Below are 16,170 nucleotides of genomic sequence, written 5' to 3' on the forward strand. Positions count from 1 at the left end.
ATTCACATACCTGGATTTGCTGATACGTAACGTGGGGGAAAGCCCTGGATAACGATGGTAAAGAGAATTGCCAGCTTGAAGTACACAGCAGGCTTCACATCTGTTTACATACAAAATTGTTGTATATCCAACATGTAATCTACGCTGTGAACAGGATGCAATTCAAACACATACGGACCCTATGCTAATCTACGTTTTGTGGCTTCAACTATATTTCCTGCACCTGCATTAACATGTGTATGTGTATATACATGCACGCAGCTAGCCTCCTTCCTGTCCACACCACCCCTGTGATCTGCTCCAGTATGTAAACTATGACTTCTCCATACCTTGTCTCAAGAAGATCCTGTGTTTTAAAGTTCTCCCCATCTGGTATTATGACCACTGCTCCTCTAATGTGATATGCAAATATCCACTGTGTTCTGAGCTACGAGGAATGGTTAGCTCACATAATTTTGGCCATGATGATGTTGTTAGAGGCAGCCATAAAATGCACAAAAAGTGCAGCCTGCTCTTTAGTTGTCTGCACTACTTATTAGTCTAAAACTGTCTCCTTCTACAGAAGCTGTTCCATAAAAGCATCAACAACTAAGTTGTCAAGCAGAATTTGACTGCCATTTGTTTTTATAAAGGCTTTTAAAGAACAGGAAACTAGATGTTTTCAGTAGTGTTAACTCAAAAGTGCTCTTGTAGAAAACTGCCGACACAAATATCTCCAATTAATTTCATTTTCTTGAATTTGTTACTGTATTTTACAAGCAGCTGTATTTTTATCAGAGATGTGGGAAACAATTTATCATAGTTGCACAGCAGCAGTGCTTGATGGACTGCGGTAATATAAAATTGCACACTTGAATGTTCTTCTGCAAACCAAAAAGGACATTAAAGTTCAGTAAAAGCTTCTAAATAAAAAACACTGTTGTACAAGTAAACTGAAAATCTTTCATACTGCAGTTACCTTTCCAGCACTATTCATTTTGTTATAATTCCAGCAAAAATCCTTAAATCAAATCCTTTCATTATTGTACCACAAATAATATTTGGACAGTCAGTTCTTTGTTTCACCCCTTTCACATTCTGTACATGATGGAATCCCTTAATTCTAAAATGAGCTAATCTTTCAAATGTTTTAAATACTAAAAATATACAAAAAATGTAAGATCTCTGTAATTGGCAAACAAAATACTTGGCCTGTTACAGTGTTAGGTTGCCAGACACACATTTTTTCCCCTCACCTCCTTTGCTTCTAGACAGACAAATGAGGAGCCAAGGCAATGCTCTTCATGGTGCCAGCTTTGGCTCTAGGCCACCAGTTGCTGACCCTAATCTAAATAAAGCACAAGATCACTTTTGTTAGTTTTTTCTGAATATATAGTTTTGAATATTTAATGGTCCTTAGCAGATATGCTTCAAAGTGCTGTACATATGACAACTAAATAGAGAAAGGATAAGGCTTCAAAGACAGAAATACGAATAGCAGTATGTGACTAGAGTAAAGGCCCTATAGCAGAGGAGACAGAGGGAGGAGAATTTTAAAGAATCACTAATAAATATTTAGCAAGGTTGGGAAAGAGAAGGATATCTTCTGCTTCCTATTTGATCCATTATTTACGGTTTCAAGATAAATTTGCATTGAGGTGGAGGATACCTTCAGGGTTTCTGCCTTAAGAGGTGGACAAGAAATATTTGAAATAAATAATAAATTAAATAAATGTCCACACCACTTCCCTCTGCCGCCTAGGAAGAGCTGCTCCCCACCCCACAGACCTCAGCTCTATGAGCCTTTCTTGAGCCCCAAGGTTATACAAGAGGCTGAGAAGGGAGGAACATATTTTACTTGCTTCCTGAAACTAGAATTTATGGGCTAGGGGTTGATTTATGAGCTGGCCAAAAGAGGGACATAGATGAGGATAGCAGCTATTGATTTTTCATAAAATAGTTATCAAATTTTGGAATAAAACAAAGGAAAACAAGTACTGAAGGAGATGCTAATAAAGAGATTGCTTGGACATTAACCAATCACATTAGCTTTTGGAGCAATGGCTTCAGGGAATCAATATTGAAGCTATAAAGCTCTGTGACTTCAGCTTAGACCTAACTTAGAAATCATGAGGGAATTATTTCAGTGACGCAAACACAACCATCTACAATACCCTTAGACATCAATACGAATCCCATGTTTTATTGACATCAGTTCTCTTGTTCCTGTTAAATACATAATAAAAGAACAGAGATGAGGTAATGATGCAGTGATTGCCACATAAAGCCAATAAGGCAGGGGAACAGTTTTTCCAAATGGGCAGATCCACAGGCCATGACGAATTCCATCTCGAATATGATGTGAAGTCCAGGAGATAAACAGCATCCAGGGAAGAAAGCACCAGGAATCCTTCAGCTTGAAAAGGTGCATAATAAATTTCAACATCAGACACACAACAGGGATCACAGTAGAACAGTGAAGGAATGGCCTTCGTGGAAGAGTCAGGGCAGCCTGAGGGAAAGAAAAACAGTGCACAATGGTAGCCTGCATTACAAGGAAAACAGTTTCTTTGGCATTTAACAGTAGAATCTACTTAATTCATCTGCATTTTGACAGAAATAAACAGCACAAAAAGTACCCAAATTATCCATGACCAGATTTTGGTATATCTGGTATGTCCTCTACTATTTTATGTTTTGGTGTAATAATCCTTTCTGTTGTTGCCTGAGTTGGTCTTCTTGTTCCAGGTCCTGGGATGTTTTTCTTTCTTCATTTCATTTAAGTGCTAAACTGGAAGGGATGGGGAGATATTTGTCATATTTGCCATTTGCCACATTGGCTGCAAGCTCAATCCATATGGTTTTCTGCCAAACCTGAGAGTTATTGAAGCAGGACATGCCAAGATTAAACTTCCACCTTTCAATGGTTAGGGACTTTACACAAATACAGCTCCTGTTTTCAAATGAACAAAATTGGAACATATGTGCTTAGTTGTCAAAGACAGGTTGCAAAACACTGGACATTTGAAATGGTTTATACTGTAAGTAATTCTATTTCCAGTTTTCAGGCAAAAGTGCCTGTACTTATGTAGCCAAGATGGTACCACCCGCAGGTATCAGCAGACTCAGGGGGACCACAAGGTTTGCAGAAGTACAACAAAAACATTAGAAAAAATTATCAGGGGGGTGGGGGGAGAGACACACACCAAACAGCCTAAGGAGGACAAAAAATGCTCAGTGGCTACAGAATGCTGACTGACTGCTGACAGGGGGGAAAGTGGAAAACTGGGGGAGGGGGGAATGGAATGGAGTATTGTGGAAAAGGCGGATGGAGGAGACACATAAATCTATATTTAAATGTCTCCAGGGACAGAAGTGAGACTTGCCCATAAAAATCAAAGGTGTTAATTGGGCACCAGAACCCTACTCTACCTCCACCCCACCCTGCTAAAAAAAAACAACTCCAAAGGTAGCAGCAACATGAAGAGCTCCTGTTCTGAGTTCTTATTTAGTATGAAACACCTTTTAAAAACTTGTATACATCCCAAAGCAAATGCAATTTATTCTCCCAACCTTGCAGATTGGAAGTGAGTGTGATATGGAGACAGGTGGCTTACTGAATACTGTTGGTCAGGCTATGAGTGATTTACAACCCTATAGCATTATCCAGAGGTATCAGATCGCTACTGCAGGTTGGGCTGAAATTGAGAGAGTAGTTTACAAGAACCCGGCAATGTTATCTTTGCTTTATTCCCACTCTATAACAACCTAACAGTATAGGTCACTGTTATACCTTTATTGTATTATTATTATATCCTGCTTTTTTCCTCTTGCAAAGAACTCAAGGCAGTTTACACGGTCCTCCTCCTCTCCATTTTGCAGGTTAGCCTAAGAGCCAGTGACTGACACAAAGTCACCCACACAGTGAGCTTCATGGCCAAGCGGAGGACTAGAACCTGTTCTCCTGAGTTGCTTACAATTGCCCTGCAGTGTAGTTCACTACTACTACAAGAGGTGGGGCTGATTTTGATTCCCGCTCAAAATCCCCATATATCTCTGGTCACAGCAAAAGTCAATCTACTTAAATTCTACTTGAGACCTCCTCCTCAGGCTAGATCAATCACTCAATTACATGCAGAAGCCTCATACTCCACTGTCTTGCATACAGACTGACTGCACTTTTAAATGTTCAAACACTACAAAAATAAAATAAGTGTTGCACATGAAGTAAGACCTAAGTTAGAGTAGGGACTCCTTTCTTTGATGATGTTTGTTGTTTCAACCTCTTTTGCCACAGGCTCAGGTAATACTAACCCACTAGGGATACACTGTAACATTTTGTTGCAGGGTCCCACTTGTTATCTTCTAATTTCTACATCACTGTTCTAGATTATTCTTTAATTTCTGATCACTCTTCTACGTGTGTCGTTTTTAAGTAGAATTACCTTGATGAGAAGCAATATGCTTCTAATTACCAAATACCAGAGACTAGCAATAATATTATCAACATGTCAGGACTATGAACTTCCCATTGGTTAGCTGGATGGCAGCTCCTGGAGCTCAGGTTCTAGGACACATCACCCTCTGTACAGCAAGACAAGGTTAATAGCAACCAATGTTGCTATTATGCTTATTATTTGTTTTTTAATTACTGATTGTTTTTAACTGCAGTTGTAAACTGCTTTGGGCAGCTCATAATGAACTGGGAAAGCAGGTTATAAATGATGATAAACTTTACATTAATTCCATCCATCTCCACCCAACAAAAATTTTGAGATGCAACCTTAGTCAGTGTCTTGGGGCTGTTTGACCAGACTAAGAACATAAGAAGAGCCATGCTGGATCAGACCAAGGGTCCATCAGTCCAGCAGTCTGTTCACACAGTGGCCAACCAGGTATTGACCAGAGACCCACAAGGAGGGCATGAGCGCAACAGCACCCTCCCACCCATGTGCCCCCACAACTGGTGTACATAGCTCACTGCCTCTGGTACTGGAGGTAGCAATAGCCATCAAGACTAGTAGCCATTGATAGCCTTTTCCTCCAGGAATTTGTCTAACCCCCTTTTAAAGCCATCCAAACTGGTGGCCATCACTACTTCCTGTGGTAGCGAATTCCATAGTTTAACTATGTGCTGTGTGAAGTACTTCCTTGTATCTGTCCTGAATCTCCCACCAGTCAGCTTCATAGGATGACCCTGGGTTCTAGGATTTTGAGAGAGGGAGAAAAATGTCTCCCTATCCACATTCTCCACATCATACATAATTTTGTAGACCTCCATCATGTCTCCCCTTACCCTCCTTTTTTCCAAGCTAAACAATCCCAGCTATTGTAACCTTCTCTCATAGGGGAGATGCGCCAGCCCCTGAGCATTTTAGTTCAGATCCCATCAGGCTATACTTGGAAGTTGGGATTTTTTGCCCCAATGTGCATAACTTTACACTTGCTTACTCTGATCCGCGTTAGCCATTTAGATGCCCATTCTCCCAGTTTGGAGAGATCCTTTTGGAGCTCTTCACAATCCCTTTTTGTTTTAACCACCCTAAATAATTTGGTGTCATCTGCAAACTTGGCCACTTCACTGCTCACTCCTAATTCCAGATCATTTATGAACAGGTTGAAAAGCACTGGTCCTAATACAGATCTCTGTGGGACCACTGGGGAACTACCACGTTAAAGACTACCACGTTAACTGCATGAAAACTAACACACTGTTAACACACAACCTCAAAGAAAAATTAAAAATACAATTAACAAACCAAACAGTAATTCTGGCATATTAGTCTAGATTATGCTTGCGGAGAAGAGAAAAAGAAACATTTGAAAATTAAGTTCCCCATGTGCAAAGTGGTCTGCAGCTATATTCCTTGTGAAGTGTGCCATCTACTGGAAAAAGGTGAGAAGCAACAGCTTCAATGCCCGGCATTCTAATACAACACAGGATGGATCTTCAAATTAAAATACCAAAATCTGATCCTTTAGAGAACTAGTTCACTCTGCTATTTTAGGATAGTTTCCTTTCAAAAGCATTCTCTCCTCTTATACTAAACACCCACAAAAATGGGGAAAGCAAACTAGGAAAAACTAAATGCCTTTCCAAAAATGCTATGAATTTTGGAGTAAATCACAGATTTTATTCTCTTCATTAAAAAAACAAATAATTGTAGTTCTGTAGTAAAAAACTCAGAATGAACTATGATTTTATGACTATTACATAATGATCACACAAGTCAAGACACAGGCAAAAGGGTCTTGGTCTTAGCAACAAAGCAGCATTAGAGGTCTTTTCTTATGAAGCTGAACCTCAACAAGATGAAGGTACTGTTGATAGGTGGGTCATCCATCCAGGGAGATGGTGTTCAACTTGTTCTGGAAGGAGTTGCACTTCCCCTAAAGCAGGGGTTGGCAACCTGTGGCCCTCCAGATATTTTGGCCTCCAACTCCCATGATCCCTTACCACTGGCATTGCCGGCTAGGGCTGAGTTGTAGGCCAAAACATTTGGAGGGCTACAAGTTGCCCAGCCCTGACCTAAAGGATCAGGGTTGTATTCTGGTGGTGCTCATTTACCTAACAAAGTCACTAGAGGTCCAAGTGACCCCAAACACCTTTCATCATCCAAGGCTGGTGTGCCAACTCAGCTGTGCCCCCCTCCTGGTCAGAAATGGCATGGCTACAGTTATCCCTGCTTGGGTAACCTCCAGGTTAGACTACTGCAATGCACTGTGTGTGGGGCTGCCTTTGAAGTCTGCCTACTACTGGGACTGGTGCTAGAAACTCAACTTGTCAGTGCTTAAAGAGCTGTCTTGGTTATTGGCCTGTTTCTGAGCACACTTTAAAGTGCTATTGCTTACCTTTAAAGCCCTACATGGCTTGGGACCTAGATGCCCGAGAGAACATCTTCTCACATATGAACTGCCTTGTACATTAAAGTTTTCCCCAGATGCCCTCCTCTGGGTGCCCCACAATCAGAAGTGAAGTGAGTGGCAGGAGTGGAGAGGGTCTTTTTTTGTTTGTGATGCCCTGCTTGTAGAAATCTCATCCCAGGGTTTTTTGCCTGGCACCTATCTTAATGCCTTTTAGGCAAACATCTTTGTACTTTCCGAGGCTCACGGGTCCCCAAACCTTTGGGGCTGGTGAGCACATTTGGAATTTTGAAGATGTGTCATGGAAGCTCTCAAAAAATGGCTGCCATGTGGTGGGGAGCCTTGCCCATTCAAAAAAATGGCTGCCATGCTGGGCATGGCTGGACACAAAACACGTCTTTCATAAATGCAAACAGCTGAGACTAAATTAAAAGTAACTTGCCCCCAAACCCAAGTACAAGACAGAGGTGTGGCCTGAGCTCCCAAATAAAGATGGTACTAGAGGGCAGAATGCCAGCTTCCCAGAAGAGGCAGGGAGCTTGATGAGTGCTAAGAGAGGTGTCAGCAGGCACATTGGTGCCAATGGACATGATGTTGTGAGACTCCAGTTCTAATGGCTTAAAAAAACCCTCTGCTGTGATTGTTTTTAGCACTGCTTTTTATTGCTATCAACTGCTTTATTGATTATTGCTGTTTTATGAGCTACGGTAAGCTGCTCTTGGACATTTTAACTGAAGGGTGATATAGAAATGCTATCAAATAAATAAATAAATAAATAAATAAATGAATGCTCAGTTGGAGACTTCAATTCTCTCTTCCCCAGCATATGAACTTATGAAGTCATCAGAGCATTTGTCTATCAGCCTACTGCTGTCTCCTCCAATTGACGACAGGTTTCCAAGGACTTAGGCAAAGGCAAAGGCTTCTTTCTCAGCCCTGCTACACGATATTCTTTTTTTAAACTGAAGATTTTAGGGATTGGGCCTAACATAGGAAGACCCTTGCTGGATCAGACCAAAGGCCAACCTAGTTCAGCATTCTATTCCAACAGGGACCAACCAGATGCCTATCAGAAGCCCCAAAGCAGGTCATGAGCAGAATATTACCCTTCTGCTCATGTTCCCCATCACCTGGTATTCAGAGGCATACTGATATACTAATATAACCTTATCCACCTTGAATTTGTCTCATCTACTTTTAAAGCTATCCAAGTTGGTGACCACTGCTATATTTTGCAGAAGTGAATTCCAGTTTGACTACGCACTGTGTGACGAAGTAATTCACCAAAGACCTTCTTCACACAAAACAAGTGCACTACATTTATTTTATTTTTATTTATTTACAACATTTATATACTGCTCCATATCTAAACAGATTCCAGAGCAGTGAAGAATAAAATATAAAAGGAATAAAATATAATATTAGCCATTATTTTAAAAACAGAATATCAATAAAACCATGGCTGGCCAATTGGGGAAGGTTGTTTTAAATAAAAATATCTTCAGCAGGTGCCGGAAACAAAACAATGTTAGCATCTGCCTGACATCCAGAGGCAGAGATTTCCCCAGAGAGGGAGCCACCACGGTGAAGGCTCTACTCCAGGTGGATTCCAGCTGGGCCACAAAGCTATGCAGAACCACCAGGAGTGCCCAGCTGATGACCTCAGTGACCAGGCTGGCTGATAAGGGAGAAAGCTCTCTCTCAAATATCCTGATACCAAGTTGTTTAGGCCTTTTTGCACTAGTAACAAAACCTTAAACCCGGCTTGGTAGCAAATAGGTAGCCAGTGCAGTTCCCTCAGCAAGGGTGTTACATGCTGAAAATGGGCAGCTTCTGATAGCTGTGCTGCTGCATTCTGCACTAGCTGCAGCTTTGGACCCACCTTAAGGCCAGCCTCACATAGAGTAAATTGCAGTAAGCCAGTCTTGAGGTTACTAATGCCTGTACCGGCATGGCCAAGCTATCCCTGTCCAGGAGAGGCCATAGCTGGGGTACCAGTTGAAGCTTGTAAAGGGCACTCCAAACCACTATGGCCACTTGGGCCTCCAGAGACAGTGATAGATCAAGGAGTACCCCCAGACGATGAACCTGATCTTTCAATGGGAGTGCAACCGTATCCAGAACAGGCGATAAGCTTATCTCCTGGACTCGCAACTATTCACCCACAGGGCTTCTGTTCTGCCAGGATTCAGCTTAAGTTTATTGGCCCTCATCCAGCCCATCACCACGTTTAGGCACTGATCCAAAACCCGAACAACCTCATCTGACTCAGATGTCACAGGGAGATAGCGATGTGTCATCAGCATACTGATGGCACTTTGCTCCAAATCCCCTAATTATTTGGATATAGATCCAAATAATGATTTGGATATATGATTTGGATACAACACCTTCATATAGGTGTTGAACAACACTGCAGGTAAGATGGTGCCTTATGGAACTCCAAAGCTCAATTGCCAGTGGGCCAAGGAATAGTCACCCAATGATACTCTCTGAAATCAGCCCCATAGGTAAGACAGGAACCACTGTAACACAGTACCTCCATCCCACAGAGCCGATCCAGGAGGATACCATGGTCAATGGTATCAGAGATCGAGCAGAATTAACAGGGTCACACTCCCCTGTCCCTCTCCCAATAAAGGTCATCCACCAGGGTGTCCAAGGCTGATTTGGTCCCTTAACCAGGTCGAAAGCCATACGGGAATAGGTCTACATAATCAGTACCCTTCAAGAGTGCCTGCAGTTGCCCCACCATGACCCTCTCAAGTACCTTCCCTAAGAAAGAGGTATTCACAATTGGGCAATAGTTGTCAAATATCTCTGGATCCAGAGTGGGTTTCATCAGGAGTGGTCGCACTACTGCCTCCTTAAGGACAGCAGGAACCATCCCTTCACGCAAAGATGTATAAACCACTCTCTGGACCCACCAGGTCATACCCCCTTGGCTAGCTTTTATTAGCCAGGAAGGGCATGGATTGAGAGGGCATGTGGTTGGTTGCACTGCTGCAAGTACCTTGTCTACATCATCAGGCCGCAGCAACTAAAAGTGATCCCATAAAATTGGGCAGTTGATGGCACCAGACACCATGACTGGAGCTGCACTAACAACAGCATCATGTTCACTGTGGAGACAAAGGATTTTGTCCTCAAAGTATGATGCAAAAAGGTCACAGTGGTCATCGAGCTATACCTGCTCCCCATCAGTTGCCTACCTGAGGTGCGTAAAGAGAAAATTCTGGCAGAACCTCTATTGCTGTTCAGAAGAACATAACGTAACAGCCATGCTGGATCAGACCAAGGGTCCATCTAGTCCAACGTTCTGCTCACACAGTAGCCAACCAACTGTCAACCAGGAAACCAAAAGCAGGACACAAGTGCAACAGCACCCTATTGCCCATGTTCCCCAGCGACTGTTGTACATAGGCATACCGCCTCTGGTACTGGAGGTAGCACATAGCCCTCAAGCCTAGTAGCCACTGATAGACTTCTCCTGTAGGAATTTGTCTAACCCCCTTTTAAAGCCATCCCAGTTGGTGGCCATCACTACATCTTGTGGTAGCGAATTCCATAGTTTAACTATGTGCTGTGTGAAGAAGTACTTCCTTTTATCTGTCCTGAGTCTCTCACCAATCAGCTTCATGGGATGACCTTGGGTTCTAGTATTATGAGAGGGGGAGAAAAAAGCCTCCCTATCCACATTCTCCACACCATGGATAATTTTGTACACCTCTATCTTGTCTTCCTTTTCCCCTTTTTTCCAAGCTACACAATCCCAGCTGTTGTACCCTTCCCTCATAGGGCAGATGCTCCAGCCCCTTGATCATTTTAGTTGTCATTTTCTGCACTTTTTCCAGCTGTACAATATCATTTTTTAGATGTGGTGATCATAATTCATACATGAGTGTGCATGTCGCTTAAAGACCCTTTGAACAGCCTGTAAACTAGGGCAACCTGGTACACCCCAGATGGTTTGACTACAACTCTCGACTGCCCCAGCCAGCATGCTCAATGGTCAGGGATTATGGGAGTTGTAGACCAAAATATCAGCACCTGCTGACCTCTTTGAAGGTTTTTAAGTGGGAATTAAATACTCTGTTATTCTAGCTGGCCTTCCCGTTTTAGAACTTTCATTCCTTGTTGTTGATTGTTATATACTGTTTTTATGCTGTGTTGTTTTTATGGCTGGATTTTTTGTTAATTTGTTTTTAACTCTGTACACCTCCTAGAGTATTTGTGCATAGGAGGGTTATAAATTGAATAAATAAATATCTGGAGGTTGCCTACCCCTGCTGTAAACCAACGCTACAGTACTAGTAAACCCTAAATCAATATTGTATGAACGTCCTCTGAAGTGAAGTTTTAGACATATCCCAAATTCTTTAGCATAGGTATGAGGTGGGCTTTTATGAACTGATTTCTTAACTCATATTGTTGCTACAGTTGTTTCAAGCTTATCATTGAAGTTAATATAAGGAGGAATTCTCAGTATTCTACTAGTTCAATTATGACACAAAATTCTGTGAAGGACGATGGGTTCTCTATTCCTGCCACAACAGCCTTGTAAATAAATACAAAACAGCTAATTGATAGAGGGGAGGGAGGAGCCCTTGGTTCAAATCCCCACTTATCCACAATGCTCACTTAGGCCACCTCTCAGCCTAAACAAGGATTGCTGGAAAGAAAAAAATGAGGCAGAGGAAAAAGCCCCATATATTCTATTCTGAGCTCCCTGGGAGGTGGGTTACAAATGTAATAACAAAGAGGAGAGCCACAAAGAGTTATGGGGAGAAAGAGACAACTGGGGGTAGATAATTCCTTTGCTCTTATCTCAATATAGGTGTCTTTTCGAGGATACTGGAGAGCATTCTTTCTCAAATGTAGGATAACAGACATCAGCTACTTAGTAATTTAAAGGAAAGACAGTCAATTTGGTAAAGTGGGTATGTGATGTGCAGGCACAACGAGGAACAAGACAGTTTCTATGAGGAAGAAACCTGTCTGAGCACCACCTTTTAAGTGGAAGGATACAAATTGAATAAATAATAACTACTCCAAAGCATGTAGCAAAATCCTGCACTTTTTGTGAGATGCTTCTCTCTTTCAAAAGCTAGAGGCAGCCCAGGACTGCGTATGTGTGCTGCTGCCCTCATTCTGCCAGTGAACACTATTAGCAAAGAGCAACAGTCAAGTGTGAAGATCCAGCTGGCTGGAGCTTTGAGTTTGTCTGAAAAGAACCTCCCTTCAGCTTTCAGCCTAGAGGCTGGAGGAGGGAATTGGTCTCTGAGGATGTACACTATCAGGTCCAATCCCTCCTCCACTTAGATCTTCGCTTGCTTTCAGCATAGCACAAGCCTCCATGATGAGATCTGGGGATGAAGGGGAGTAAGACCAAGCTCCCCCACCCTGCTATTGCTAGGGTTTGAACATGGTGAACTTACTGCATTTCTCCCATGAGCCCAATACAAACCCCCCAATGGCTTTGGAGCTGAAAGGGGAAGGATCATGCTCACAAACATGTTTTCTCACACCCTGCCCAAAGCAGTTGTGAGGAGTGCATGGTCAATGCCATAGCACAGCCCATCTGCTTGAGCTGGGAAACATATGGCTTCAGCAGAGGCCACTGTGGATCTCCCTGGTCTGGGATCCATGATGCCACTCTGGGGACAGTCATGCACATAGCGACCTCTCTGCTTGAACCTAGTATTTTAGGGCTCAAGCCCAATCCACCCTCATAGCCCAGAATTCTTTAATCTGTGGGGGAAAGCTTGCTCATAGGTGAAAAGACTCTGAGCCCAATTCCCCCCCCCCCATTGTTTTGTACTGCAACTGGGAAAACTCTTTCCAGTTTAAAGAAGCACTGGTGAGGGTGGGATTGGCCTTGGAGGACAAGCATCCTCTGAGACCAATCCCTCCACTCCCCACTGTGAATCTTTCCCCTTGTCCCCCTTTACTTTAAGGTTTGTATAGGAAAGAAGTCTCAGCAGTAGTATCTCCTACAATACTGACCTTATGCAGCTGTGCCTCTTGGCATTAGACAGGCTAAAGTTATTTCCTTTCACATCAAGCATGGATGGCCCATTACTGTCACAGAGCAGAGCCAAAATGGCACCAAAATCAAAGCTCCACATATAAAAGACGTACTACTTGATTTTCAACTTATTTGAAGTTGAAGTCATAATGATTTTCACCTTAAAATTAAATGTAAAATATCTCCTAGCTTTGGACACCAATTAGCATAAAAAGCTGCCCATGTTTCCTTTTTATCATGTCCGGCACAGGTAGGAGGGGATGGCACATTAGGATGGCCTGCATGATGGTCTACCTCCAAACCTTAGGTTCACCAATTAATCTGAGGGCTAGTTTTAATATGCAATTAAAGTTTTAGTTTATAAATCTACTAAAGGTAGATGAAGCTTGAAGCCATAATTTTTAATATAAAAATTAATTTGTACATATTTCAACTACAAAATCATTGCAACATTTACTTTTGATATATCCAATAGTTTCGGACTGAATTCCACATAAATATTCAACAAAATCCAACTGTGGTTTTGCTTACCTTTAATGAAGGAGAGCCAGCTAGAACAAAGTGATCCATGTCAATCACAGATGAGAGGAAGCCAGCTAAAATGACTTCTGTAAAATCACTTTTCTTCTTGAGGCCAATTACTATTGCCCAAGACCACAATCCCACAACACCATGCACAGTGTTATCAGAGAGTGCCCGCAGCAAGTCATTTTGCTGAATGATAGAAAATTGTAGAAGTCTATCTGCTACAAAGCAGAAAATCCCCAGTCCTAGGCTTGAAATAACAGAAGCTGTGCTGAATGACTGGAGAAGAGCATGGGTCTTTTCAGTCTCAGATGCCATAGCAAGCAACATCTCTCCATGCACAAAATGCCATCAGGGTACATATGGCCCATTGTCTGTTAAATCTTCATTCATTCTGTAATTATTACAAAGAGAGCTTAATGAGAGGGCTTATCAGCACTAAAAAATCTGTATCCTTAAATGAGCAGAGAGATCATAGAACAGCACAGAAATCTGAGAAGTACATAGAGTACCAGTAAACACATTTTCCAGCTCGCTGTCCTATACAAAGCAAAATCTTTGCATGTTCTGTCAAACTGTGTCCAAGATACATCCTATCCTCCACCCAACATTTTCACCATTTTGACATCATAGTATTTTACCCCTTCTGATTGCCTAAATTTTCAAAAGCTCATATGTGTCTCTCTTCCAGTTACTATTCAATCTCTGATGTGTCACGACTGCTTTTATACAGACTTTCTTCATACTTGCCTACCCCTGCCCTCGTTCCAGTAGAAACACTAACCTATAGCGTTGTATGCTCTTTTCTGCATTTCATAAATATATCTTTAAAAAGACAACTATCACTTTGCAACTCTTGCTGTTCTGAGGAAGAAGAAATGAGCATATGCAGTCCAGTTATCAAAACATGCTAGTTTTACAATACTAGCAATAAAGAAAATAATTAACTAAAACAACGAACACGTGAGCTATATTTAATATTTCTTTTAATTAGCAAGCAACCTCTAATTGGTTTCCTCTTCCTTGCCAACATTTACCCAGCTCTTGTCACAAGCAGGGAGGGGTGCTTTTTGCATGCTATGTCCAAAGCTGTACTATGATGTAAAACAGCAATTCTGAAATCCTTGATAATACTTGGGACACTAGTTGGGGGTGTGGATAAATTCCACAATCACAGCCCTGTAGTGGAGAAAAGCCCAAAGGGTCTACACAGTGCACTCCCTCTTGGCCACCATGGGAAGGTATGGGTGTCAAAAGTTAGAAAAAGCCGAAGGTGAAGAATGTGATGGCACCAAAAGAAACCGGTGAAGAGCTACTGTACCCCCAGTCCATGCATTACAATGCAGTGACTGTTTAAATTTAAAGCCTAATCCTTGTTCTTACTTGAAATGCCCTGCCCAGCTTCCCTGCCAATCTTCTCCCCAGCAAGATTTTAATCTATCTCAGCTCTTGTCCCTGCCAGGTTTTTCTTCTCCTTCCAGGTTCTTACAATCACTACACTCCCACCATATTATTTATTTATATACCACAATCATGGTGCTTTAGAGCAGGAATGGGCAGAAGGCAGATGATCTCTAGATGTTCTGGGCTTCAGCTCCCAGGAGCTTCCTACCAGTATAACCAATAGGCAGGAATGCTGGGAGCTGAAATACCAAGCATCTGGAAGTCTATTTCCTACCTACCTACCTCTTCTTCTGAATACAGGAAGACTGGTCTCGACCCTGAAGGGCTTACACAGGGAAGCCATAGGCGAAGAGTAACGGAAGCAGGAGTCAACAAGAAAGCAATATGCAGTTGTTTTCAGGTGTACATACTTAGGCTTAACTACATATATATTGATACCTCACCCCTCCCGCACCCTTACGCAGCCAATGTGATAGGCTGAAACTCAACAGGTGAAGCTTTATACAGTGACGGGGGGAGATGGGGTAAGAAGAGGAGGTGCTGAACGTCTGCCAGTTGTGCAACGACTTCGTACAGCACGTCTCCTCTCCCTCAACCCTACATACTTGCCAAGGGTGGCTAAAGCTTCCCCTGTTGAACTCCGGCCCATAACGTCACAGTTCGAAAACCACAGCAATCTTGCCGAGGGGAAACACCTACCAAGTGGCACCTGTACATGGCGGTGAGAGCACGGAACTGGTTAGTCACCTACTCTGGTGACTAAGCTCATTCCTGCCTCTCGCCTGCAAGGCGGTCCGTCGCCAGCCCGACTCCCGCTTCCAGCTCAGCCTCTCCCCCGCATTTACGGCACCCTGAAAACAGCCTCGGCTCCCTTCCTTCCTCTCCCCATCCTCCTCAGCCAGCCAGCCCACGCTCCACCGCAAACGCCCTCCTTTCCCTCTCCTCGCCCTCGCCGCCCCTCCCCTCTAACGGTCACCTCTCTTCCTCGCCCCACCCCCCGCCACAAGCCCCCGGAACGGCCGCACTCACCTCCCAACCGCCAGGCGAGAACTTAGGCGAGCGCGAGCCCCGCCCACCGGCGGCTCGCGCGCAGCATTGTGGGACGGCTCAAAGGCGCCGCCCACCGGCGCTCTTCCCCTCCTCGCGACTGTGAGCTGCTCAGCGACGCCCTAGCAACGGCTTATTCTCTTCCCCTCGAAAGACGTTATGTTGACGTGGCCTTGGGTGATGGCTGAAACGAATTATGTATGCGAAAGAGCAGGGCTAATAAAGAGTGCCTTTTTATTTATTTATTTATTAATATAAGGCCTGCTCTTTAGCATATATAATTAGTTTTAGCCATAACCCAAGGCCACGTCAACATAATGTCT

The 16,170-nt window shown here is 43.0% G+C and overlaps 1 protein-coding gene across 2 annotated transcripts; it reads right to left on the bottom strand.

The window, feature by feature from the left end:
• Positions 1-741: 741 nt before the first annotated feature.
• TMEM267 (transmembrane protein 267) lies at positions 742-15,870 on the bottom strand. 2 transcript variants are annotated; one of them, XM_084833168.1, is made up of 3 exons: positions 15,830-15,870; positions 13,403-13,790; positions 742-2,491 (listed from the first exon to the last, which is right to left on the bottom strand). In XM_084833168.1, the coding sequence occupies exons 2-3, from the start codon at positions 13,724-13,726 to the stop codon at positions 2,156-2,158; spliced, it is 660 nt and encodes a 219-aa protein (XP_084689294.1). In that variant the 5' UTR covers positions 13,727-13,790; positions 15,830-15,870; the 3' UTR covers positions 742-2,155. The 2 variants fall into 2 exon arrangements, with proteins under 2 accessions (XP_084689294.1, XP_084689293.1); XM_084833167.1 differs by having other exon boundaries at positions 15,500-15,870.
• Positions 15,871-16,170: the final 300 nt, after the last annotated feature.

Source organism: Heloderma suspectum, chromosome 2, assembly GCF_057233095.1.
Source record: "Heloderma suspectum isolate Gila_16-S chromosome 2, 16-S_ref, whole genome shotgun sequence".
Lineage (NCBI taxonomy): Eukaryota > Metazoa > Chordata > Lepidosauria > Squamata > Helodermatidae > Heloderma > Heloderma suspectum.